The following is a 25,730-nucleotide window of genomic DNA, read 5'->3' as shown; positions in this document are numbered from 1 at the left end:
GCCATACAAACGGAAAGCAGTGGCCTCGCTGAACGACAGAGCCAGGTTTCAGACCTAAGAAGCTGTATGCAAGGTGTGGAGGATGTGGGCAGCTTGCACAGTGCGAGTGGGAGTGTGGGGGTGACACTGCCACTGCTCTGTGCCCTGCGTGCTGGGCCTCTCCTTGGAGCGCCACCTCCTTCCTGGGCTGGATGCTGGGCCAGACCCCAACAGGATGTTTTCCTTTAATGTTATCTTATTGAAACCAGTCGGGAGGATTGGGAGAGAGGAAGCCGACCTCCTGAACTGGACCTTTGTGTGCTTGGGGCTGTCATGGGGGAGGGGGACATTTCCTGCTTTCTGGAATCTTCCCTGAGGCTGTGTGTGTGTGTGTATGTGTGTGTGTGAGAGAGAGAGAGAGAGAGAGAGAGAGTGTTTGACTTCTGTGTCATGGCTTTATTACAGGTTCCACACAGGGCTCTAATGGACTTCATCATGCAGTGTGGGATTGGACCTTTGATTAGTATTAGTATTTTTAAGTGATATATTTAGTTTTACTTAAAAGAGTTGCAGAGAGAGAGGGAGAGACAGATCTTCCACCTGCTAGTACACTCCCCAAATGGCTGCAATAGCCAGAGCTGAACTCTACCAAAGCTGGGAGCCAGGAGCTGCTTCTGGTATCCCATGTGGGTGCAGGGGCCCAAGGACATGAGCCATCCTCCACTGCTTTCCCAAGCCATAAGCAGGGAGCTGGATTAGAAATGGAGCAGCCAGGACTAGAACTGGCATTCATATGGGGTGCTAGTGCTCGCAGGTAGAGGACCAGCAAGTTGAGCCATCATGCCAGCCCCCTCAAATTGGTTAAATTTTTTTAAAAGATTATTTTAAAATTTTTATTGGAAAGGCAGATATACAGAGAGAAGAAGAAATCAGAGAGGAAGATCTTCCATCTGCCAGTTCACTCCCCAAGTGGTCACAACGGCTGGAGCTGAGCTGATTCAAAGCCAGCAGCCAGGCTTGTTCCTTGTCTCCCACATGGGTGCAGAGTCTCAAGGCTTTGGGCCATACTCAACTGCTTTCCCAAGGCCACAAGCAAGAAGTTAGATGGAAAGTGGAGCAGCCATATAGGATCCTGGTGTGTTTAAGGTGAGGACTTTAGCTACCAGACTACTGTACTAGGTCCCCCTTTTAAGACTTACTTATTTTTATTGGAAAATCAGATTACAGAGAAAAGGAGAGACAGAAATATCCTCCATCTGCTGAATCACTCCTCAAATGGCTACAATGGTTGGAGCAGAGCTGATCACGAGCCAGGAGCTTCTTCCAGGTCCTCTGTGGGTGTGCAGGGTCACAAGGACCTGGGCCGTTCTGTCAGTGCATCCCATATGGGGAGGATCAGCTAGTTGAGCTCTCACACTGGCCCCCTTAAGCAGGTTAAATCTTAAAGCAGGACCGGTGGGACTAGGCAGCCTTGAACTTGAATGTAAGTAGATTCCCACCACCCCTGTCATACATGAGTAGTCATTTCTCTCAGCTTCACTTTCTCCGTGAATGGACAAGGATTCCGCAGCTTCTGCTGTTGGGCTTTCTGAGTCGAGTAGCCTGTAGGATGTGTAGCACCTCCCCTGGTCTCTGCTGTTCAGGCGCCGAAGCGCCACACTGCGCCAGCCCCAAACCACACTGCGCCAGCCCCAAACCACACTGCGCCAGCCCCAAACCACGCAATGAAAGCCGCTTCCAGGGCGTTGTTGTGGTGCTGCAAGGTAAATCACTGTGTGCTATCCTGGCATCCCATATCAGAGTGCAAGTTCAAGTGCCCACCTGCCCTGATTCCAGCATTCCTGCGAACGTTCCCGGGAACGTTCAGCAGAAAATGGTCCAAGTGCTTGGGTCCCTATGTGGGAGGCCTGGATGGAGCTCCTGGTGCCTGGCTCACCTCTGGCTGTTGGAGGGGAGTGAACAAGCAGAATGGTGATCATTCTCTCTCTCTCTCTCTCTCTCTGTCCTTCAAATAAATACATAAAGAAATCTTAAAGTTACCAGCCATGCTCAGTGTCTCTTGGGGAAGGAAAATCGCTCCCATTGAAACACCTAGACTGAGTCATCTTACGTGCCCTGTCTGTTCTCAGTTTCTTGTGTGAAACACTCCATTCTTTTCCCCTCTCTTCAAAGTGCATTTCGCCTAATCCTTCAGTCCATAGGGAGACTGCCTTTCAAGATAAGAGGTGTGCTTTGGAGCCATTAGAGGCTGTGTCTTCCCGGTTAAGATGCTAGGTTCCACATCTTGGTTTCCTGCCAAGATCAAGGGTGCCATTCTGGGGCCCACACTGTGGGGGCAGGGGGAGCGGATTCTGCAGGAGTCAGCACGCTTACCGAAGAGCGCTGAGCTTCTGGCGTACAGAGAAGATGCTGGCCGGCGGTGCACACGGGCTTGCACAGACGAGGCTTGCTGCTAGTGGTGTGCAAGGACAGTGTCTGGTGTTTCCATAGCAGGCATGAAACACTCCCTGATACCTAAGTGAGTGCTGGTCCCGCTGTCTTGTATCAAAGCAACCCTGACCCTACGCTGCAGTCCATTTTTTTGGACCTCAGCAGCGCATGAAGTAATAGCAGTGCCTTCTTCCCTGGAGGATCAATTAGCGAGTTTTGGTTCAAAATATCAGTATGGCGGTGCTGAACACCACAAGCTGTTAATCTTAAGAAGGTGCAAGTTGTTTTGGTTGAGACCTTTGAGTTGACTGTTGGTGTGGAATTTACATTTTCACGGCTCGTGGGCATCCCCAGGAGGAGGTGCAGCGACGGCTGCCTCTGACATTTGCCCAGGAGTGCCTGGTTCTGATCTCAGTGTGCCCAGTTGGACTTCCTTCTTACTAACCCAAGGCCACAGTCCCTGAGGCTTTGCTTAGAGATGTTTTTTCTAGTCCCTTAACCTCTTAGCCCTAAACCCTTATGAAGTGGGAAAGTAAGATTGGAAAAGCCAACAATCAGTGATTTTCCAGAGAGAAAGCCAATAGTCCCTCCTGTAACGGAGCCCGGCACCTTCATGACCCTGAGGTTAGGATTCGGTTTCTCAGATGTCAGCCGTTTCCCATCATGCACACCTCTCTGGTGTTGGCAGAAGCTCAGGTCGCCTGGCTGTCCTAACATTGTGAACCTCTGGGGGTACTTGCTGCTATCAAGCCATTGTTAATCCACCTGCAAGCATTTGAAAGCTCCTGAGAACTGCAAGCTGCCTTTATCCCACCCCTTGATTCCACTCACACCACTCAAAGCTCAGAACCTAAATAGAAACATCCTCAGATTGTAATGAGGCTCAGCCATTGTCCTTCAGCAGTGAAGGGAGTGGTACCCTCTTCCTGCCCCATGGATAACAACTTCTGGTCTTTTTTATGTCTGCAAAGTGTCATTTAGGTGCAAAATCATGGTAACTAAATTATGCTAGCTTAATTGTTGTGTTTATAGGCATTAAAGTCATCTTCAAATGGAGGCGCTCTAGAGTGATCCCGTGTCAAGAAAGTTGTGTTCATTTTTTTGTTTATTTGAGAGGCAGGGAAAGAGAGTGTCCCACCTGCTGATGGACTTTCCAAATGCCCACAGTGGACAGGGCTGGAGCTGGAAGATCCTTGTGCAAGGCCGAGTTACAGAGAGAGGGAGAGACAGAGAGAAGTCCTCCATCTGCTGGCTTACTCCCCAAATGGCCACAATGTCCAAAGCTGAGGTGATCCAAAGCCAGGAGCTTATTCCTGGCCCCCCATGTGCGTGCAGAGGCCCAAGGCCTTGGGCCATCCTCTGCTGCTTTCCCAGACTATAGACAAAGAGTTGGATTGAAAGTAGAGCAGCTGGGACACAAAATAGTGTCCATATTGAATGTTGGCAATTGAACCACTGCTCTGGCCCCTAATAGATACTTGTGAAAGGCTAAAGTCCTCGCCTTGCACATGCCAGGATCCCAAATGGGCACTAGTTCATGCCCCTGTGGCTCTGCTTCCCATCCTGCTCCCAGATTGTAGCCTGGGAAAGTAGTAGAGGATGGCCCATGGCCTTGGGATCCTGCACCTGCATAGGAGACCCAGAGGAAGCTCCTGGCTTCTGGCTTTGGATCGGTGCAGCTCCAACCATTGCAGCCGCTTGGGGAGTGAATCAGTGGATGGAAGATCTTCCTGTCTCTCCTGCTCTCTATATATCTGAGTTTCCAATAAAAACAGAACAGAAATACTTTTAAAAAGTATTTTGGCTAATTTCTTTCTATCTGAGATAGTAGTTAAAAATTAGGATATGGGAAATTTTAAGACGGCAGATGCTTCTTACCCAAGTGTGTCTTCGATACCAAACTCTGCATGTGGGTGGCAGAGCTAAGGGAAGGAGTGTGTTCACATCCACTTGGTTTACAAGCTTGAACTTGCAAGTGCTTTTTTTTTTTCTTAGAAAAATTTAAAAATGTTATTATTCTATTTTGATGATCTTTGCATAGTCAATTAGGGCACAAAGGGTCAAGGGTTACAGGAAAGTGGGTAAGACCACTGTTTCCACATTCTCTTTTTAAAAAACTTTTTGGGGCCCGGCGCGGTGGCGCAAGTGGTTAAAGGTCCTCGCCTTGCACGCCCGGGATCCCATATGGGCGCCGGTTCTAATCCCGGCAGCCCCGCTTCCCTTCCAGCTCCCTGCCTGTGGCCTGGGAAAAGCAGTTGAGGACGGTCCAAAGCTTTGGGACCCTGCACCCACGTGGGAGACCCGGAAGAGGCTCCTGGCTTCGGATCGGCATAGTATCGGCCCGTTGCGCTCACTTGGGGAGTGAATCATCGGACGGAAGATCTTCCTCTCTGTCTCTCCTCTCTGTATATCCGCCTTTCCAATGAAAAAATAATAAAAAAAATAAATCTTAAAAAAAAAAACTTTTTGAATTTTTCTGTATCTCGGGGAAGGGGATAGATAAAGGGAGAAGCCCCACCCACCCAGCCTCCCGCCCATCCCAGGTCCCCGATGTGGGGCATGCTCTGAGGGCGCTGCTCAAGTGGTTTTGCTAGCTCAACTGTTCTGAATAGCTGCCGATCTCACCATTCCAAGCACAATGAAATCTCTCCAGAATCCACTGGCTGGCATAGTCCACCTTAGAGTCTCCGTTTGCCTAGGAGACTCACTGCCAACACTTGGCTGGGGTAGTTGATCAATTTGTTCTATCCTCCATCCTCTGTTGTGGTACCAGGTGTCCTCTGCAGGCTCCAATGCTCCAATGGACTGCCACATCCTCCCTGTGCACCTGGATATGCTGTCCAATGCTCTGTCTGAGCCACTGAGGAGGCTCAGCTTTGATACATACACTCCATGGTCAGACCATGGAACCTGCACTTCTCTTCATGGTTGGGTTCTTAGTCCAGCAGTTCAGTTGGGAGGATCTCTGGAGAAACTTCGTCTGTGTGTACATGCCAGTACAGGGTCTGGCACAGTCTGTCGCCCCAGTCCTCTTATGCATATGCTAGTGCTTGCGATTGCTGGGTCTGTTCTGTTTCCAGACCTGTCTTTTACACAAATCAGTGGGTGTTGAAGTCCAGCCCGATCCTGCCCACCACACACTTGACCCTCACGCACACCAGTGGGAGCTGCAGCCTGGAAAATACTTGGCAGTAGCCAGTGCATGATGAGGCTGAAGCCGAGGGAATTCCATTCAGGTCTTCATTGTAGGTGGCAGGGACTCAGCTGCGTGAGCCAGCACCTGCTGTCTCCCAGAATCACTCACACTAGTGGGAAGCTGAACTGGAGGCAGAACACCTAGGACTTGAACAGGCAGTTGGCAGTCCCTGGAACTTCAGCAGCTGCACTACAATACCCACCCCTGAACAATAATTTAAAAAGAAAGATTATTTTTTTGAAAGAGTTACAGCTAGAGAGAGACAGATTCTTCCATCCACTGGTTCATTCTCTAGAGAGCTGCAACAGGGCTGGGCCAGACGGCAGCCAGGAGTGAGGGACTTCTTCCAGGTCCTCCACCTGGGTGAAGGAGCCCAAGGATGTGAGCCATCTTCCGCTGCTTTCCCAGGAACATTCTCAGGGAGCTGGGTCAGATATGGAACAGCAGGATTTGTGCCCATGTGGGATGCCGGCATTGCAGGCAGCAGCTTTACCAATCTACAACCCAACATTGGTCCCTGAATAATATCTGTTTTATTCTAACATGCTTACTTCACATTATTTCTCCTGTGTAAAAACCTGTATGTCACCACAGCTGGCACCTGGGTCCTCTGTACAGACACTGGTTTGAATCTTTCTAAGATGGTCTGTGGATTCCCGCTGTGGAAATCTGGTTTCAGAGGTTGGGGGTCAGACTGCTGTGGGTTTTGGAGACAGCACTGACAGCAGCCTTGGCCAAGCTGCCTAGGGTGCCAGCACACCTCTGGCAGAGGGGTACTGGGTAGTCATCAGTGAACAGCAGCTGCTTGGTGACAGGGTGGGACCGAGACACAGAAGCCAGGCGTCGATGACCTTGCAAGGCATGCTGCAAGGTACCCCATCTTGTTCCCCAGGCACAGGGGAGAGGTTGGCAGGCGTGAGGGTCTCTCGGCTGATAGTGGCTTCCTCCTCCTGGCATTCCACACCCAGGCTGGTGTTCAGGGCCCTCCCACCACCACACTGGTATCTGCCTTTCTGTGTTAATACATATTTTCATAGGTATTACAGTAGGCACCTGTTGTTAAATATCTCAAATGTGCCAGGCTCTGTCCTACCGTCCTGGGCATTTTACCTCACCAATCACCACAACAGACCATTAAAGTATTACAACTCTAACTTGGCAGATGAGACAACTAAAGGTTAACATGCTGTAAACTTGGCCAAACTCAACACAGCTGGAACATGTCTGGACTTGAATTTTAACTGCCATTTGTTAACTTCAATACTCCACTTGATGATTGTTCTTAAAGGCTTGGGGTGGAGGTGCCCTTTGTCTGAGTAGCCAGCATTATATCCTACACCACTGGGATTCTGTCCAGAGGATACCTTTTTTCGTATTTTCGAAGTTTACTTTACTGGAAAGGAGATTTACGGAGAGAAGGAGAGAAAGATCTTCTATCCACTGGTACGCTCCCCAAGAGGCCATGAAAGCTGAAGCTGAGCAAATCTGAAGCCAGGAGCCAAGAGCTTCTTCTGGGTCTTGCACGTGGGTGCTGGGTCCCAGGCTTTGGGCCGTCCTCCACTGCTTTCCCAGGCCACAAGCAGGGAGCTGGAAGGGGAGTGGAGCAACTGGGACAAAAACTGGCACATGTATGGAATTCTGGCATATGCATGGCAAGGGTTGAGCCCCTGAGCTATCGCACTGGGCCCCAAAAGGTGACTTTTGCTTGAACTTCTACTCCCAGGTTGGAGGAATTTCAATTCTGGGGACTTAGCATTGAAGGAAGGGGCCAGGGATCGCAGCTTGAGGTCCCACAGCCTTCAGTCTCTCTCATCTGGGAGGCAGATCCTGGTGATCTGCTCTGGGCTAGTGGACTCACCCATACTTGGAGGACTTTGGCTGTATTTCTCTCGGTTTCTGCCTGTTTATAGTGCCATTCCAGATGCTCTGACAAGCCCTGGGCCCCGAGTCTGATATTAGTTACTGGAGGGGACAGTCACGAGTCCCCAGGCTGAAAGAGCTTCCTGGGCTGGGGCCCTGCAAGCCCTGGGTGGCCCCTCGGGCACAGGCTCCATCCTGTTTGGCGCTCCAGTTGGAAGAAGATGGCCAGGTTGATCATCTGAGACCACTTGTTATTTATCTCAGGGTTTGAGAGAACTTTTTGGAGTTCTGGAAGGCATCCAGATCCAGCTGGAGGTACCTTTCTTGCTCACTTGGCCCTGAGGGCAGCAGAGCCGTTAGAGTGAGGTCTCTATGTCACAGGGAAGGGGGTGGGGTTAGGGGGCGGCACATGCTGCGGATGCACACAGCTCGGTGCCCAGAGGCAGGGTCCCAGCAGGACCAGCTTGAGCTGCATCTTTCCCTCCGCTGGATAAAAGAGATTTAGGAAGGGGAGGAAGTGTGGCTACTGGGGATTAGATGTGAGGTGGGAGCCCAAGCTGCAGACTCTTAATACTAAAATGGGCTCTAATCCCTGTTTCCGTTTCAGTATTGGATTAAAAATGTAGGGCAAGGCTGGAATTGGTTATTAACAACAGCCAGGACAAATATATGGCCTCAGAATTTTGGAAAGGGAAGGAATTGGTGAGAAGTGCCGGGGCTACAATCATTATTTCCTTGTGTCTTTTAGCTCTGATATATTTGGTTTGATTTTTTAATTGTATTTCTGCTGTTCCCCATCAAAAAATGACTTGAGCAAAATCTTTTTGTTTTTTCAGTGACTTTAAATGAATTTTTACTGGCATAAGCTCCATTTTCTTTGTCAATAGTATAATAACTTTATTTTGAAAAAAGATTTATTTGTTTGAAAGGCAGTGTTACAGAGAGAGAGATCATCCATCCACTGGCTTACTACCCAAATGGCCGCACAGTCAGGGCTGGGCAGGGCCAGTGCCCAGCCAGGAGCTTTATCTGGTTCTTCCACTTCTATTCGGAAGCCCAAGAGCTTGGGCCATCTTCCTCTGCTTGCTTGCTTTCTTTCTTTCTTTCTTTCTTTCTTTCTTTCTTTCTTTCTTTCTTTCTTTCTTTTTTAAAGATTTATTTTTATTGGAAAGTCAGATATCCAGAGAGGAGGAGAGACAGAGAGAAATATCCTCCATCCGATGATTCACTCCCCAAGTGAGCGCAACGGCCAATGCTATGCCAATCCAAAGCCAGGTTCCAGGAACTTCTTCTAGGTCTCCCACACGGATGCAGGGTCCCAAAGCTTTGGGCCGTCCTTGACTGCTTTCCCAGGCCACAGGCAGGGAGCTGGATGGGAAGTGGGGCTGCCAGGATTAGAACCGCACCCATATGGGATCCAGGCAAACACTTTAGCCACTAGGCTAACACATTAAACCCTAAAATACGAATTTCTTATTATTTATAGCCATTTCACACCTTTCTGCTTGTTCTTTCTTCCCCAGCTCTCGGCTCAGTTCTTCCTGATCAATTCCAGCTTCCTCATTGTGGGCTTGCCACACTAGTTTTTGTTTTGTTTTGTTTTCCTCCAACTATAGCGCCTCATGTTTGTCAGTGCACTTGGGGAAGCTGCAGCTGCTCCTTTTGTCCAGCCGCCGTTGTCCTCCTCCAGAGCATCAGTCCCTTGGACCTGAGCTGATCTGACATTGTGCATGCCCAGTGGGCGGCACAGTGACCAGCCAACTGTGCTTATTCAACAAGACATTTACTGAATGAGACAGCAAAGGCATGAATACATATTTTCCCTTTGCATTCTTTTCTGAAATTTTAAAAATTTATTTGAAAGGCAGAAAAAGAGACCATTTTGGCCACTTGGGGAGTGAACCAGTGGATGGAAGATCTTTCTGTCTCTCCTTCTCTGTATATCTGTCTTTCCAATTTAAAAAAATGTTTTTCTTAAAGTCTCAAATTACCTTTAAAAATATTCATTTTCATCTACTTAAAAGGCAGAGAGATTAAGTTTCCATCCACTGGTTTGTTTCCCAAATGCTTTCAGCAGCTGCAGCTGCACCAAGCCAAGCCAAACGAAAAGCCCAAAACTCCATCCAGGCTGCACTGTGGGCGTATTGAAGCATCTTCTGTCTCCCAGGATGCATGAGCAGGGAGCTGTATCAGAAGTGGAGAGACCAGGCTCCAACCTGCACTCTGGTATGGGAAAGGAATTTCCCAAGTGGTTTCTTCACTGGCTGCACACACCATCTGCTTCCAGAACACTTATGACCCACAAGAGCCTGAAGACAGGTAAATGCAGAGTCAGGAAGCACTATGTCCCAGGAAATGACAAAACTAGTGGTTGCTGATAGCAACTCTTGGCAGTTTGGTCACTCAGGAATTGTGTTTTGATGGTTTACAAAGTAGCAAGTGGGTTGTTTCCACATGTGGTTGTGGGCTGTTGGGATTGCAGATACTGTGGTTGACCAATGACCAGGGTGCTGACTCAGGGAGGGGAATCTTCCCCAGATAAGCTACTCTTCACATCTCAGCTGGGGGCTGGGCGAGGCTGGCCTGAGACCTGGTCACAGCCTCTTACTCACTTGACACCTGTGCTTCTCAAACTTAAGACCCTTTTGAAGGTTTATGAAGTCAGAACTATCTCATGCTAAGATGCTACTTGCCTTGTTCATGGCCATGCTTTCATGGCCTTCTGCAGCTGCCAAGAGTCCCAGCAGACCTAGGCATTATATTGCAAATTTGGGAGTGTGGGGAATGCCACTGTTTTCCATAGTTTATTATTATTATTGAACATATATTTATTTGCTACTTATATTAATATACAGTGGATTCGTTTTAAATGAATTGATCTTTTTTTTTTTTTTGCCAAGCCTCTTCATTGACTTTTTTTTCTTTATTTTTTACAATTTTTACATAGTTAATTAGGGCAAAAAGGTTCAAGGGCTATAGGAAAGTGGGTAAGACTATTATTTCCACATTTTTTTTCATGTATCTTGGGTAAAGGGGGAGATTAAGGGAGAAGCCCCACCCAGTTTCCCACCCACCCCAGGTCTCTGATGTGGGGCGTACTCAGAGGGTCTTGCTCAAGTGGTTTTGGTAGTTCAACAGTTATTAATTGCTGCGAATCTCACCATTCCAAGCACAATGAGGTTGTTGAAGAATCCACTGATTGACATAGTCCATCTTAGAGTCTCCGTTTGCCCAGTTTTTCACTGCCAACATATGGCTGAGGTAGTTGACTGACTTGTTCTGTCTTCTGTCTTTTCATGGTTAGGGTTCTGAGTCCGGCAGTTCGATTGGGGAGATCCCCAAAGAAACTTTGCCTGAGGTGTTCCCAGAACAGATTCTTGTATGTACTTGCAAGTACAGGGCCCGGTACAGTCCATTGCCCCAATCAGCTGGTGGTTGCAATTACTGGATCGGTCCTGTTTCCAGCGCTGTCTTCCAGTGGAACCAATGGGTGTTGCAATCCAGCCTGGTTCTGCCTAGCACCTACTCGGCCCTCACATAAACCAGTGGGAGCTGCAGCCTAATCAAAGTGACCCACAATAACCCCTACCAGGCCCGCTCCCTACCCTGGTTCCCATGCTTGCCATTATGTGCATCAGACTAGTCTAGTCTGTCCCACATGCCGTTCAGCCCTCATACATTGTCAATAGGCATTGAAGCCTAGTTCAACCCAACCAGCCCAACTATCCAGCCCAACCACATACTGTTAGGTGCCTTTCTGTTTCACCACTCCAGCTCCTGTCCTGGTTTTCGTGCCCTCCAGTGAGAGTGGTAACCTAAGAGGGAGGTGCTTACTATTTCCCTTCTAGGCCATTCTCACTCCCAGATTATGTATTCTCTAGGTGGTTCTGCAGTTTAACTTGACAGAATTAGCCCCCAGTGCCAACTTCTGCCAGCTGATGCTGTGGCTAAGCCCAACAAAACCTCACCCACTCTAATTTTAGTTTGCACCAGTAGGGTCAATCAGCCCAGCCTGGCTTTTCCCTAATCTAGTCCACATGAGGCACACAGGTTTTGTAGCCCTGTCTAGTCTGGTCTGCCCCTATCCCAGCTCACGCTCTCCAGTGGGAGTAGCGTCCAGCAGGGGAGTCCCCCCCACACTCCCCCTGCTGGCTCTCCCCCCTCGCTCCCTGGTTCTCACGTGTGCTGGTTGGATGCTGTGGTCACATCCGGTACACGTCACCTCACCTTGGCATTCTGTATTGTGTGCTGGTTTTTTTTTTTTTTATTGTTATTAACATTGTATTATGTGATACAGTTTTATAGGCACTAGGGATTCCCCCCACCCCTCCCATACCCCTCCCCCCATAGTGGATTCCTTCACCTTGCTGCATAACCACAGTTCTCAAGTTCAGTTGTGTGCTTGTTTTTGTCGTGACTGAACCTGGCTCGACCCACACTCTGTTCTGGTGCTCGGATTCGCCAGTGGTGACGTGAATGGGTTCAACCTGGTCTGCCCCTGACCCATGCCAAATGTATGCCAGTGGGAAACTGTCCATGGCCTGCTTTGGGCTGTTTCCTATCATGCTTCTTGTGCTTACCTGCAGGGACTGTGTCCTGTCAGAGGAATTGCCCAGGCTCCTCCATCACAACCTCTCCCAGTGCCAGATTTTGCATATACCTGTGGGTCCATGAGCCAGCCCTACTCAATTTACCTCCTGTCCTAGCAGGAACAATGGCTTTTCCTGACTGGTCTTCAACCCAATCTGGTTCTTACTGTTGAATGTTTCAGCCCGGCCACAGCTCATCCATACCCCCATATAGCTCACACATGGCTCAGTAGGGGCTGAGACCTAGCCTAGTCCATCCCACATCTACCCTGGTCCTCCAGAGCACCAGAGGAGTCTAGCCTGGCTTGGTGCATCCAGTCCCAGCCCACACTTTTGCCAAGGGAGACCACAGCTATATCCAGATCAGAACACAGCCCCCATTCTAGCCCCTGTGCTCCTCAGTGGGAATCTCAACCCAGATAGGGTGTCCCCTTAGCAACCCAACTGGGCCTGTTCCCAGCCATGGATCACGCGCATGCCAGTGGTTGCTCTGACTCAGCTTGGCACAGCCTCTCACCTGTCCCGGCCCCTGCCCTAGATGCTGTGGCTTAGCGTCCCTGGCTCATGCAGACCAATAGGTGCAATAGCTTAGCTCGGCATGACCTGTGCTCCATCCTGATTTCTAATTTTGCTTGGCCCTGCCCAGCATACCCTGTTCCATTACCAACCCACACATTAGCCAGCTGTTGGAGCTACTTTGCCCAGCTTGTCTGACCCCCAGGTCTGGACCATGTGTTCACCAGCGAGAGCTATGATCTGCCAAGGGAGTTTCCCAAGTTCCTCTACTTGACCCACTCCCAGACCCAGTTCTCATACATGCCAGTGGGTTTTAGGCCAGTGTCAGGCAGACTTGACTTGAATGAGCTGGTGAATGTTGCAGTCTGGCCCACCCCACACCCTACTCAGGATGTACATTTGGATGCTGCTGCCTTGACCAGTCCTGACTGTTATTGGTTCCTTTACCCATGGGTGATGTCAGGCTTGTTGGTCACCCCTAGCTTAGTCCATCACCACCTCAACTCTTGAACTAACCAGTGAGGCTAGTATTTCTACGGGGTTTAGCCCACACATTCCCCACAGAATCTACCGCCCCCCCGGATATGGTTCTCTCGTGTGCCAGTTAATGTCATGGCCCTGCCAAATGAGACCTGTCTCCTGATTCATCATCATGTTGGTAATAGGATATGATCATACTAGACAAGCCTTGAGCCTTAGCTTTTGCATGGACTGGTATTCGGTGCTAAGCTTTGTTCAGTTCTACACAGGATTGATAGGAAGTTGGTATATCAGACTTTTCCATAAAGATCCTCTGGTCCCTGTCCTCAAACCTACCAGGTCTTATTACCCTTGCTTACCTTCAAAGGAAAAGTTTCTCTGTCATTGGGAGTCTTTAGGATTGCTTGACATTTCGGAAGCATAGTGGGCTTAACATGGAGCCACCTAAGCAGCAATTCAAAGCCCCAAAACCCCAGAACAGGCCGCCGAGTGGCCAGCAGGCAGAGCCTGGCACGAAATGGCGCACTGGCCACCCAGGGACAGGTCACCGCTTATACACGGTGGTTAGAATTGGGGCTCCAAGCATGGTGCCCACCAGCAGCCAACAGGCTGCTGGAAGTTTTAATCCCCAGACCCCCAAGTTTGCCCCCTCCCCAATCCCATCCACCAGGCAATGATGGCGGCAGGTGGGGTCTGGGCCTGCCCGGCTCTCCAGACTTCCCCCTTCGGTGTTCTCATCATGAAGGGAGCAGCCTCTGGAGTTCGGGCAGGCCCAGGGACAGGTCACCGCGTGTGTGAGGTGGCTGGAATCAGGGCTCTGAGCATGGAGACGATCCCAGCCTGGCACCCATACCAATTGATAAATTTTTAAAACTTCTCAGTTTAGTTTGTAATATGGAGAATGTTTAATAGGTAGTTACCCACATGAATGCACACTCTTCTGGGTCTTAATTCTTCAAAGTATGAAGTCCTGAGACCAAAATACTTGAGATTCACTGAATAAAAGCAACAGAAGGAGAACTCTTTAGGGTGAAATGACTATGGCTCAGTCAGCAGACGAGTTGGCAGAAAGTGTAGGGAAAGTGACTTGGTGTAATATTCAGGTGTGGAGGTTGAAATTACATTGAACTAACCTTGCTTTCCTTTGTTCTTCCCTTCCCTTCCCCTCTTCCTATCTTCCTTCCCACCCTCCTTCCTTCCTTCCTTCTCCTTTTTAGAGATTATGCATGATGTTATCAAGAAGGTCAAGAAGAAGGGGGAGTGGAAGGTGAGTGTCGCCCATCGTTATCAGTAATCATTGCCCCTCAAGGCCCTGACGTTCTTCTGGGAAATACAAATGGATAGAGCTGGCAAAGGGGTGGGAATGAGGGCTTGGCTGTGTCCAGCGTGCACAGGCTCCTGGACTTCACAAAGCTGCTCTGTTCTGCCGCTCATGTAAATGACCTTGGTTTCAAATTCTGTTGGCCACGAAGCTTATCTTAAAGATCACTAGCCAGGCAAGTGTGGTTCTTTCCTTCAACCAAAATTTGACCTGATGCCCATTCAATAAAGCAGGAGAAATCCACTCTATATGAGAGAAGACAAAGAGACACTCTTTTATAATCATTAAATGCTGTGCTATGGCTCACACAAGCCCTCATCTGTCATCTGGTCTACTTTCATCTGCCCAGCACTAGAAAAGATAAATTTGTAAGCAAGTTAGCTTGTGTATTAATGTGTGAGTGAGGCAGATTCCATAGAGGATGGCCCAGGAAAGCACTGCCTGTGTGCAGCAAGTCAGACTTTTCAGGCTTGTCCAGGCTGCACACTACACCTGCCAGGAGGGTGTGCAGTTCTGCCTGTACCACCTCATGTGCTGCTGAAGTGTTTGTTCCCACCACACTTGCTCTCTGATTTCCCTCCAGTCAGAAGCACACGCGTCTTTAATGCACACAGGAGGATTTTAAAGCCTCAGCCCTGGCTGTGTGGGCTCCTGTTGTGGCCAACATCGTTATCCCCATCAAATGACTGCAACACCCAGGTCTGGACAAGGACGCAGGAACTGCACTCTGATCTGCCCCATTGGTGGCAGGTGCCCAAGTGCTTGAGCCATCATCTTCTGCTGCTTTCCCATATGGATTAGCAGGAAGCTCAATCAAAGTGAAGTAGCTGGAACTTGAACCAGCACTCCAGTAAAGGATGATAATATTGCAAACTGCAGCTTAACCCACTAACCTACAATGCCAGTTCCCTTTTTCTTTTTTCTTATTATTTTATTTGGGGGATCAAGAGGCACAGAGAAAGTTAGAAAACTCCTACTTGGCGGTTTGCTGCCCCAGACACCTACACTGGCGGGGCTGGGCAGGGCCAAAGCCAGGACCTTGGAATTCATTCTAGGTCTGCTGTACAAGTGGCAGGGGACCGCTGTTGGAGTCATTGCCTGCGCCTGTCAGAGTCTGGTCTAGTAGGGAGCTGGACTCAGGAAGGAATTGCCCCAGGGAACGGGGGTGTCAGGACTGCCACGCCAAACACCTGCCTCTCTGCCTAGAACTCAGTGCCTGCCTTGCTCTGACACTCTTCCCCCACAGTGATAGATTTGTAGGCATATAAATGGTAGGCTAGTGTCACGGGAGGTGTCATTCCGAATGAAAACCAGCTGACCATTGCACTGCAGTGGAGAGCTGTCTTGTCTGCCCATTGTGTCCAGCTGCTATGGCTCCCTGCTTATCTCATTAAAGTGGTCTCGTCCGACCTGCCATCTCCCTGCTTCCGGCGAGCTGGGGCAGCTAGGAGAGGTCAGCTAGCACTGCCATACCGGAGGGTTCTTGTTGCTCCAGCGTGAACCAAGGTCATGATGCACCCGGAGGACATGTGTGCTGGGAAGGTGCGTATCCTGGAAGCAGCTGTGCGTATCCTGGAAGCAGCTGTGCGTATCCTGGAAGCAGCTGTGCATATCCTGGAAGCAGCTGTGTTTGCCAGTGAGGGCACTGTGTTCACGCTCGCTAAACCACAAGTTCATGCTCTGAAAAAGCACCCATGCGGTTATCTGTGGGTGTCAAAGACTTGGGTAATTCTTTTCCTTTTTTTTTTTTTTTTTGCGTTTTTTTATGGTCCCTCTTTTATTCCTTGGAAGTTCATAAAAATGAATGCGAAGAGTCTCCAAATACTGAAGGTTTGCGCTTAGGAGCGGAGGTGAAAGTAGAGATGGCTCGCGGCTGACTTCTCAGCCCCAGGAAGCACCTTTCCTCCAGCATTCTGCACTCACTGATGAACGGCTCCCGGTGGGGGCCCTGCGTCCCTGAGTGCCCCCTTCCTTCCAGGTGCTGGTAGTGGATCAGCTGAGCATGCGGATGCTGTCCTCCTGCTGCAAGATGACGGATATCATGACGGAGGGCATAACCAGTGAGTCCAGCGCTTTCTGGGTTGGCACCACGCACACATCCCCGCTCTGCAGCCCACCCTGCCCCTTTCCTTCTCATTCTTAGAGTGTCTTCCGACAACCTGTGGGTTGGTAAGCTCCTGAGAGACCTGGATGCTCAAAGCACCAGGCAGGCCACCCAGCAGATAAGGACAGAGGAGGCCGTCTGCTTAGTCAATAAACACAGGAACACACGCCCCGCTCATTAGTGGTCAGGAAAGTGCCATTCCAACCAGCGACAGAGACTCGCCCGATTAGAACATGTAAACTCAGGGAACGGCAAGCGCTGACAAGGGTGTAGACAAAGAGGGTGCCTACGTGACCGAGCGTCAGGTGGCATAGCTGCTCTGGAGGGCACTGGGCAGCATCTGGTTCAATTGAAGGCGTACGTGTCCTGTGAGCTGGCAGCTCTGCACTGAGGTACATGCCTGCGAGAGCAGGGAGGCACGTATGCAGGAGTGCCCCCAGAGCAGGCTTCCTAGGAGTCCTTAAAGTGACTGAAACCCCAAGGTCAAGAGTAGACTCATGAAGCCGGTTGGGACATAGTTACAGTGGGAGTACCAAAAGGCAGTCAAGTCAGGAGCACTCCAGCCCACACAGCAATGCAAACCTGATGAACACAGCGTGGAGCAAGGAGCGGAATGATCCAGGGTGCTTGGGGCTTGCTCTGCCTTGGCAAGCCCAAAGCCAGGAAGCAGCCAGCAGACTGTTTTGGAGTGCAGACACAGGTGGGGTCCCTGCAGAGTGATGCTCCCCACTCAGGGTGGGGTGGTGGCTGTCCTCAGAGGGAAGGTGCCTGGGGTGGTGTTGGTATTGCTGTCCTGACGGGTCCTGTTCCCTAACTGGAACGTCTGATGCTGACACACATGCATGTGCAGCGTAGTTACTTGTACATTCATCTTTTATTTGCTCTTTGGAATGTCTGTTATAATTTAATAATAAATAGGGGTTTTTTGTTGTTGTTGTTGTTTTTTAAAGGCCGATGATGGGCAGGGTGACATGTGAGCAGGCCCATGCCTTCCAGCCCCCAAGGCTCTTGCTCATATCCCTGGGCAACTCTAGCCTCAAGGTGGGGCTCATTTGTGGAGACTGCCAGCATTTTCATCTCTGAAACCGTACTGATTGAAAAGCAATACTGAAAGAGCTGGTGGCATCTCTCCATTGCATCTCCCAGCTCACAGACTGTTGCCTAGTTTCTGTCAAAATGATGACCACAACGCAGTTTACCAGAGGAAATAAAAGGAGGGTTAAGCTGTATGAATTTAAGGTCTGCTCTTTACTCTAAAATGTATGTCTTTCCTATTTTGGCGGGTACTAAAATGCCATTAAGTTGTGAAGATCTTGTAGGATTTCCCATTCATTGGGAATACATCATCTCTGTTGTGACTTTCACATCAGTGGTTTGAGTGGTTTTAAGACCAGGTTTGTAACTTGCTGATTGTAACTTGCAGCCTTATTTTCATGATTGAGTTTTTAAGGATTTTTTTTTTCTACCAAAGCAAAACTATGCACAAAAATTAAAGGGGATGTGGTGGGATGGGGCGAAGCCAGATGAATCTGGCAGGCTTGTGATGGAGGAGTAGCCTCCTCCCCACTCCCCCAGGAGACCCCGCCCGGCGCATCCACCTTGCTCAGTGTTCTGGCTCTTCTTCGTGTTTTCTGGGTAAGTGCTTACAGTAGTACGTCTAGATTCACCCATTTCACATATTCTGTGACTCACTGACTGTGGTGGTAGGGCTCAGCTTCCCAGCTACACAGACTCTTGTCTACCCTGATCCCCAAAAAGGTGGGTTTTGTGCTTTTTGTTTTTTGGCTTTTTAAAGATTTGTTTCTTTTTATTGGAAAGGCAGATTTACAGAGAGAAGGAGAGGCAGAGAGATCTTCCATCTGCTGGTTCACTCCCCAAATGATTCCAACAGTTGGAGCTGATCCAGTCCAAAGCCAAGAGCCTGGAGCTTCTTCCAGGTCTCCCATATATGTGCAGGGTCCCAAGACTTTGGGCCGTCCTTGACTGCTTTCCCAGGCCATAAGCAGGGAGCTGGATGGGAAGTGGAGCAGCTGGGATTAGAACCAGCACCCATATAGGATCCCGGCACATGAAAAGCAAGGAGTTAGCCACTGAGCCATTAAGCCAGGCGCCAAAGGTGGTTTCTTTTTTTTTTTTTTTTTAAGATTTATTTTATTTTTATTGGAAAGGCAGATATACAGAGAAGAGGAGAGACAGAGAGGAAGATCTTCCCTCCGATGGTTCATTCCCAAAGTGACTCCAACTGCTGGAGCTGAGCCAATCCAAAGCCAGGAAGCAGGAACCTCTTCCAGCTCTCCCACACGGGTGCAGGGTCCCAAGGCTTTGGGCCGTCCTCGACTGCTTTCCCAGGCCACAAGCAGGGAGCTGGATGGGAAGTGGAGCTGCTGGGATTAGAAGTGGCGCCCATATGGGATCCCGGTGCATTCAAGGCGAGGACTTTAGCTGCTAGGCCACGCCGCTGGGCCCAAAAGTGATGCTTTTATTTACCGAAATCATCCACAGAGGAAGAGTGGCTTCTGTCCCCTGCATGAGTTAGTGAGTGCTACCAGTGGGGTGAGCTTCTCCCAAAAGCTGCTTTTCCCAGTTGAAATAGTGGATGGAACCCCCAAAGAAACAGGCACAGCAGAAGCCCATGCATTAGCAAAATATGATCTCGGAACTGTTGAGATATGGAGGGTGTGTTGAGTATGTCATTATTTGCCGTGAGAAGGAAAATGACTAAATGGTTCTATTTTAACAAATATGTCAGCGTGGAAATTCTGAAGGACCTGGGATTTTTCGGGACAGACGAGAAGAAGCTAGAGAGGCAAGAGAATCATTCTTGGCAGTGGAAGTGGCAGTGTTTTCCCTGTTTTCTCAGAACAAATCAAGAACATAAGCCAAAATGTGGCAGAGTTTTGGGCCTTCTGACAGCTGGGTCACAGCGAGGCTGTGGAATGCGCTGCCGAGGAAGGTGGTAACTGTCAGGGCTGAATGCTGCTTTCCCCCGAGTGTAGATTTTCGTTTATGCCGATAAGGAGGTGGCCAGTCCGTATTGCTTCAAATTCTGCGATGGCCAGTCGTGTTTCCTTACTCACAGAGGGCTGTTCTCTCGTCTAGTTGTGGAAGACATCAACAAACGCAGAGAGCCACTCCCGAGCCTGGAGGCCGTGTACCTCATCACTCCATCCGAGAAGGTAAACCCTCTGCCGAGGTGGCCAGGTCGCAGCGGCTGCCATTTCTGGGTTAAGCACACCTGTGATATTTGTATATGTGCGCAGCCCGCAGGTGGGGGTGTTTGTGCGGTGAGTCACGGGGAGTGCGTGAAGCTTGCTGACATGCTACTGCATGGCTCTGGCTGCCCCACACTCCCTCTCCAGCAGGGAGATCCACTTGATCACACTAGAATATCCCCTCTGTTCTTGGGAGTGTTAGGTGCTCAGGTTCATTTTGTCAAGATCCAGTTAGCATTCAGTTGGCTCTGTCTCGTCATCTTGTGGGTTGGTTCAAGGCAGCAGCTACACAGGTCCACTTCCTTGCTTTGGGGGTGATATTTGTCTTACAGATTTTGGTCTGTGTAAATTCCTTCTGGTTCTTACTTTTCACTCCTGAAAACTGGCTCACGTGAGTTTCTGCAGGTGTAAGTCCATTGCTAGGACACAGCCCGTGTCTGCTGGAGGCTTTGTGACCCATTTGCGCTTCTCTGGGTCTCAGGTGTCCCTGTGGACCAGGCCAAGAGGGCTGTTATTCAGCTGATCTCAGAAATAGTCCCTGTGTTAAGCCCTCAGGACTCGGTTGCAGTGGAACACGTGTGTGCGCCTTACACATTAGACATCCCTGTCTCTTTTGTGCAAGTGACACGAAGGCAGCTTGCGGTTGGCTCAGTGTCAGATACGGGACCTGGACTCAGCTCCCCTCTTTTCCCTGTCCACAGTCCGTCCACTCTCTCATCAGTGACTTTAAGGACCCACCGACTGCTAAGTACCGGGCCGCACACGTGTTCTTCACCGACTGTAAGTACTGCCGTGGGGTGCCCGGCTATGGGCATTTCTGCACAACTTGGCCAACCCTGAATCAAGTCGGGTCAATAGGAAGAGAAGCAGATTGTCGCCATGCCTTTACTTGTTCTTGAGAAGAAAAATGGTATAAGAGATAAACAGCCAGCGTAGTCAACTATAAACCTCACAGACATGCAGTTCTTCCCCAGTGAGAAATGGCACAACGGGGTCTCTCCTTGAGACCAGAGAGCTGAATGCCAGGAAGAATTTTCCTGATACTGACCATGGGGTCCCATCACACAGACTTCCGGATGTTACGATGAACCGTGGTCTGTGCCCATCAGTTGTTCAGCTGCCACATTACTCCTACCCCCTGGATTGGATCTTCAAACCCAAGACCACTGCCCTAGGATGTCAGTTATTTGGTGGGGTTTTGTGTGCTGATCCTGGTGGAGAGGCAGAGCTGTGTAGAGCTTGTGGGATAACCAAGTGACAGAGATAGCAAGAACTCAGCAGCCCTCAAGGCGTTTATGGGAAAGGCTTGCCCTTCTTAATTATTTTGTGCTTTCTTTGGGATCTGAAGATGGGTTTGTTTTAGCTCTCAGTATCTCCTTCTGTCCCCTCTGATCTGTTGAGGGCCTTCAGGTGGTTTTGCCTCAAGGTATTGGGTATTTTAGTGTGTGCTGAACTGTCTGTCTTTTAAAAACATGGAGAAAACCAAGAATTTGCTGGACCGCGCAGCTGCTGGGCAGGGCGGCAGACCCGGTCTTGTTGTTGCTGCAGCCTGTCCAGATGCCCTTTTTAATGAGCTGGTGAAGTCCCGAGCAGCCAAAGTCATCAAAACTCTGACGGAAATCAACATTGCATTTCTCCCGTACGAGTCCCAGGTGAGGCTGAGCAGGGAGCCTGAGGGACGTCTGGCTCCTGGTGACCCTCTCCCGAATCCCGGGGGTGGGGTGGGTGGAGAGTGTCCATCCGGTGAGTGAACGCTGATTTCCTGGAAGTGGGATTCTTTCTGTAGGGGTGTACCACTACTCTTGTTTTCCTCTCTGGCTCTCTCTGACTCTCTCAGTCTGTGCCTTCCTTGGCGCATCCCAACCCTGCCAGCGTCCACCCCTGTGGCTGCCCTCCTGAATAACCAGGAAGGTGCCCATTCAAGAAGGGCAGGGAGGAGAGGGAGGGCAGGGCGACCCATCTGCTGCAAAGGAGGCTGTTGTTCTGAGACAGCCTCAGCCCATCACGTGCCAGGAACAGATGGTGGCCCTGTCATTAGCTGTTAACCCCTCGGGTGCTAGGGGGCCACAGCAGCAAGCTGCCCTATGCCCTTGGGGAGGAGGGAAGTAGTTTGAGCAGCAAAGGCAAGGCGGATTGTAACAGAAAGGACGGATTCTATCCCAGCGTGTTTTCATGCATTCTGTGGAGATCAGAGATGCCTGGGGCATACAGGCCTCATGTGGACTGTGGAACCTGGCATCAACTTATTCTGATTAGGAGGGGCTGGCAGTGACCGCTGTCTCTCCTCTCAGCAGCTGGAAGCCCTTCTCCTGCTTGAGGAAAGGTGTCAGTCCCATCACCACCTGGACTGCCTGGTGTGTTCAGTACATTTTTGAAATGTTAAGAAACTAATACATTTTTAAAAATAGGTTTGTTAGAAAACCAACATAATTGATACATGAGAGGACTTGGAGAGAATGCTGGTAGACTGAGTAGTTTAAGAGGGAATTTTATATTTTGAGAATCTTTTATTAATTTTTTTTAAGATTTATTTATTTTTATTGGAAAGGTAGATACACAGAGAGGAAGAGAGACAGAGAGGAAGCTCTTCCGTTCTATAATTCACTCCCCAAGTGTCCGCAATGGCTGGAGCTAAGCCGATCTGAAGCCAGGAACCAGGAGCCTCCTCTGGGTCTCCCATGCTAGTGCAAGGTCGCAAGGCTTTGGGCCGTCCTCAACTGCTTTCCCAGGCCACAATCAGGGAGCAGGATGGGAAGTGGAGCTGCCAAGTCACAAACTGGCACCCTCATGGGATTCTGGCGGATGCAAGGCAAGGATTCGGCCACCAAGTCATCCCGCCAGGCCCATATATTGGGAATCTTTAAGAGAAAAGTAGTTAGCACATATTGGGCCCTGCGCTGTGGCCTAGTGGCTAAAGTCCTCCCCTTGAACGCGCCGGGATCCCATATGAGCGCAGTTCTAATCCTGGCAGCTCCACTTCCCATCCAGCTCCCTGCTTGTGGCCTGGGAAAGCAGTCAAGGACGGCCCAAAGCTTTGGGACCCTGCACCCATGTGGGAGACCCGGAAGAAGTTCCTGGATCCTGGTTTCAGATCGGCATAACATTGGCTGCTGTGGTCACTTGGGGAGTGAATCATCGGACGGAAGATCTTCCTCTCTGTCTCTCCTCCTCTCTGTATATCTGACTTTCCAATAAATAAATAAATCTAAAAAAAAATCTTAATTTGAAAAAAAAAAAAAGTAGTTAGCACATATAGGAGATGATTTGGGCTATGAAAGTTCCTTCATGGGCCCGGCGCAGTAGCCTAGCCTGGTGGCTAAAGTCCTCACCTTGAATGCACTGGGATCCCATATGGGCACCGTTCTAATCCCGATGGCTCCACTTCCCATCGCTTGCTGCTTGTGGCCTGGGAAAGCAGTAAAGGACGGCCCAAAGCCTTGGGACCCTGACCCATCTAGAAGACCTGGAAGAGGCTCCAGGCTCCTGACTTCAATCAGTGCAGCTTCGGACATTGCAGTCACTTGGGGAGTGAACCAACGGACAGAAAATCTTCCTCTGTGTCTCTCCTCCTCTTTGTATATCTGACTTTGCAATAAAAATAAAATCTTAAAAAAAAAAGAATGGTTAAAAAAACAAAGTTCCTTCCTGGGGCCCACACTGTGGTATAGCGACTAAAGCTGCCACCTCTGAATCCTGGCTGCTCCACTTCCAATCCAAGATGAGTACCTGGGAAAGCCGTGGAGGAAGGACCAAGTACTTGGGCTCCTCCGCAGTGACAGACCCGGAAGAAGCTCCCGGCTCCTGATTTGGAACTAGCCAGCTCTGACCACCTCAGCCATTTGGGGAGTGAACTAGAGGTTGGAAGATCTCTCCCTATTTCTCTATAAAGCTACCTTTCAAATAAATCAATAAACCTTAAAATATATTATTAAAAATCTCCATCTGCCTGCAGTCATGGCACAATTTCTAGTTGATCCCTTACTCATTACAAACTGAACTTGTAATGGCCCCTGGGGTCTTAGACTATCCTCCTGGCCTCCTGGCCTTGGCATGTTTTTATAGACACCCTGGACTCATGCAGCCCCCTCAGTAGAAGTGCCCTCTTGGGGGTGACTGCCTGCCATCTCCGAGCCCTTGGCATCCCCTCCTTCCTCAGCCCCAGGGCCTGCCCTTCCGGTCCAGCGGCATTTTCTTCCCCTGCTCCGGCTTTCTCTCACCTACACCGACTTCTCAGTAGCGTGCAAGCCACTCTTAAACAAATTATTTGTGTGAAAGAGTTAGAGTGGAAGAGACGGAGAGATGTTCAGTCCACTAGTTCACTGCCCGAATGGCCCCCGCGGTCAGAACTGGAGCGGGCTCTGTCCAGGAGCCAGGAGCTGCGCCTGTGTCTCCCACGTGCAGGCGCACACCATGCGTGTGGTTTGTTGTCCTCCTCAGGTGTATTCCTTGGACTCTGCGGACTCTTTCCAGAGCTTCTACAGTCCCCACAAGGCTCAGATGAAAAATCCCATCCTGGAGCGCCTGGCCGAGCAGATCGCCACTCTGTGTGCCACCCTGAAGGAGTACCCAGCCGTGCGGTATCGGGGGTAAGACAGCGTGCCCATCTGCCTCAGCTGGCCTTGGCGTGTCCCCCGGGCAGGAGCCATCCCCAGCGCTGCCTGTGGCCCCGGGGAACCCCAGCAGCCTCAAGAGAGTGCAGAGGGAGGGTCTTGCAGGAGTTTTGTTATTTTTTACATAGTGTGGCTGTGAGTGCTCACTTCGGCAACACATATACATATGGTGATTGCAGACTGAAGTATGTGCAGGCAAGAGCATAGCAGATAGCCAAGCTGGGGTGTCCTGTGGAACTGCCGCCCAGCTCTCCTGCAGGTGTCACTGTCTTTCTAGAACTCGAGCTTCAGGGTACTTTCCTCAGACTTTAGTCACCTGCTTGTCACTGACTTGCTAAGTGCCAGAGTACTTAGGGCTGAAGACACAGCCCTGCCTGGGCAGGCTTTCCTGAGCTGGAGACGGGAGGGGCCAGCTGTGGATGGCAGCAAATGTGTGTACATAGTACCTATAGCTCCAACACAGGCCATGAGAGCGGCCGAGCCACACACCAGGGCATGCAGAGGCAGGGGGAGGCCCTGGGCAGGGGCAGGTCCTGGGGCAGGGACAAGGGTAGCTCTTGGGAAGAGGTTTCCATTTGGGTCTTGAAGGACATGTTAGTGTTCCAGCAGGCCTGCGAGGAGAACAGGAGGGCATTTGTGTGGGCACTCAGCTCCTGCAGCTGGAGTGAGTGAGCCAAGGGCAAGCTGGAAGGATCCATCTTGTAACACAGTGTATTTGTGGGGCTGTGGGGGAGGACAGGACTACTTCGGGAGACCTCAGGGGTCAGGTTTGGGATCCTCCCTGTGATGAGGGGGTGGAGCAGGCCTGTGGGAACAGAAGGTGGCAGTGTGGGCTGAGGCAGGAAAGGGGAGGGGGGCTAAGTAGGTGCAGCAGGATAGGATTGTCAGGGAGGATTAGGGGCGAGCAGGAAGGGAGCTCTGTGTTAGCCACTGTCGTTACTGTCCCTTTGCTGGAATGTGGGGCCTTCAGAAATCACCTCCTCATGGCTGCCCTGCAGCCTGGCCCCTCTCCCTTTAGAGGTTGTCTCCGGCCACCACAGTGGTCACAATGAAGCTTAAAAGTGCTTGCTTCGGCAGCACATATACTAAAATTGGAACGATACAGAGAATATTAGCATGGCCCCTGCGCAAGGAATAACACAATGAAGCCTTAAAGTTATATTACAGCCTGTGTAGCCTGCAACAGCCCTGGATTCGAAGCACACACACAAAACTATCACCTTTCCTAACCAAAAAACAGCCAGTGTGGGGCAGAGACGTGTCACGGGTTCAGTCTGTGACCTTCAGCTTGGAACGCACGCAGCATCTGTGGGGTGCAGCACAGGGAACGAGGTGAAGTGAGGTATGCCTGTGCCACTGGCCAAAGCTGGGTGGGAGTTAAGAGATGAAGCCCAGGTATGTCTTCAGCAGGGTGGCCGAAGCCCATCCCAGGA

General features: G+C 50.2%; 1 protein-coding gene and 1 pseudogene across 4 annotated transcripts in view; both read left to right on the top strand.

Annotated features, from left to right (window-relative positions):
- Positions 1-25,730, top strand: part of STXBP1 (syntaxin binding protein 1) — a 55,065-nt gene that overhangs the window by 10,049 nt on the left and 19,286 nt on the right. For 2 of the 4 annotated variants that reach the window (XM_041004508.1, XM_041004507.1), the window contains exons 2-7: positions 14,268-14,317; positions 16,350-16,431; positions 19,575-19,651; positions 20,389-20,467; positions 21,236-21,339; positions 24,125-24,273. In XM_041004508.1, the coding sequence (XP_040860442.1) occupies positions 14,268-14,317; positions 16,350-16,431; positions 19,575-19,651; positions 20,389-20,467; positions 21,236-21,339; positions 24,125-24,273 (541 nt within the window). Of the gene's footprint in view, positions 1-14,267; positions 14,318-16,349; positions 16,432-19,574; positions 19,652-20,388; positions 20,468-21,235; positions 21,340-24,124; positions 24,274-25,730 lie in introns of those variants that run through there. The other 2 variants (XM_041004509.1, XM_041004510.1) reach the window with 2 other exon arrangements.
- On the top strand, positions 25,359-25,459 carry LOC121145205 (annotated as a pseudogene).

This window comes from Ochotona curzoniae, unplaced genomic scaffold, assembly GCF_017591425.1.
Source record: "Ochotona curzoniae isolate NIBS_2020 unplaced genomic scaffold, NIBS_Ocur_1.0 scaffold_3208, whole genome shotgun sequence".
Taxonomy (NCBI): domain Eukaryota; kingdom Metazoa; phylum Chordata; class Mammalia; order Lagomorpha; family Ochotonidae; genus Ochotona; species Ochotona curzoniae.
This window is presented reverse-complemented; position numbering and strand designations above follow the sequence as displayed.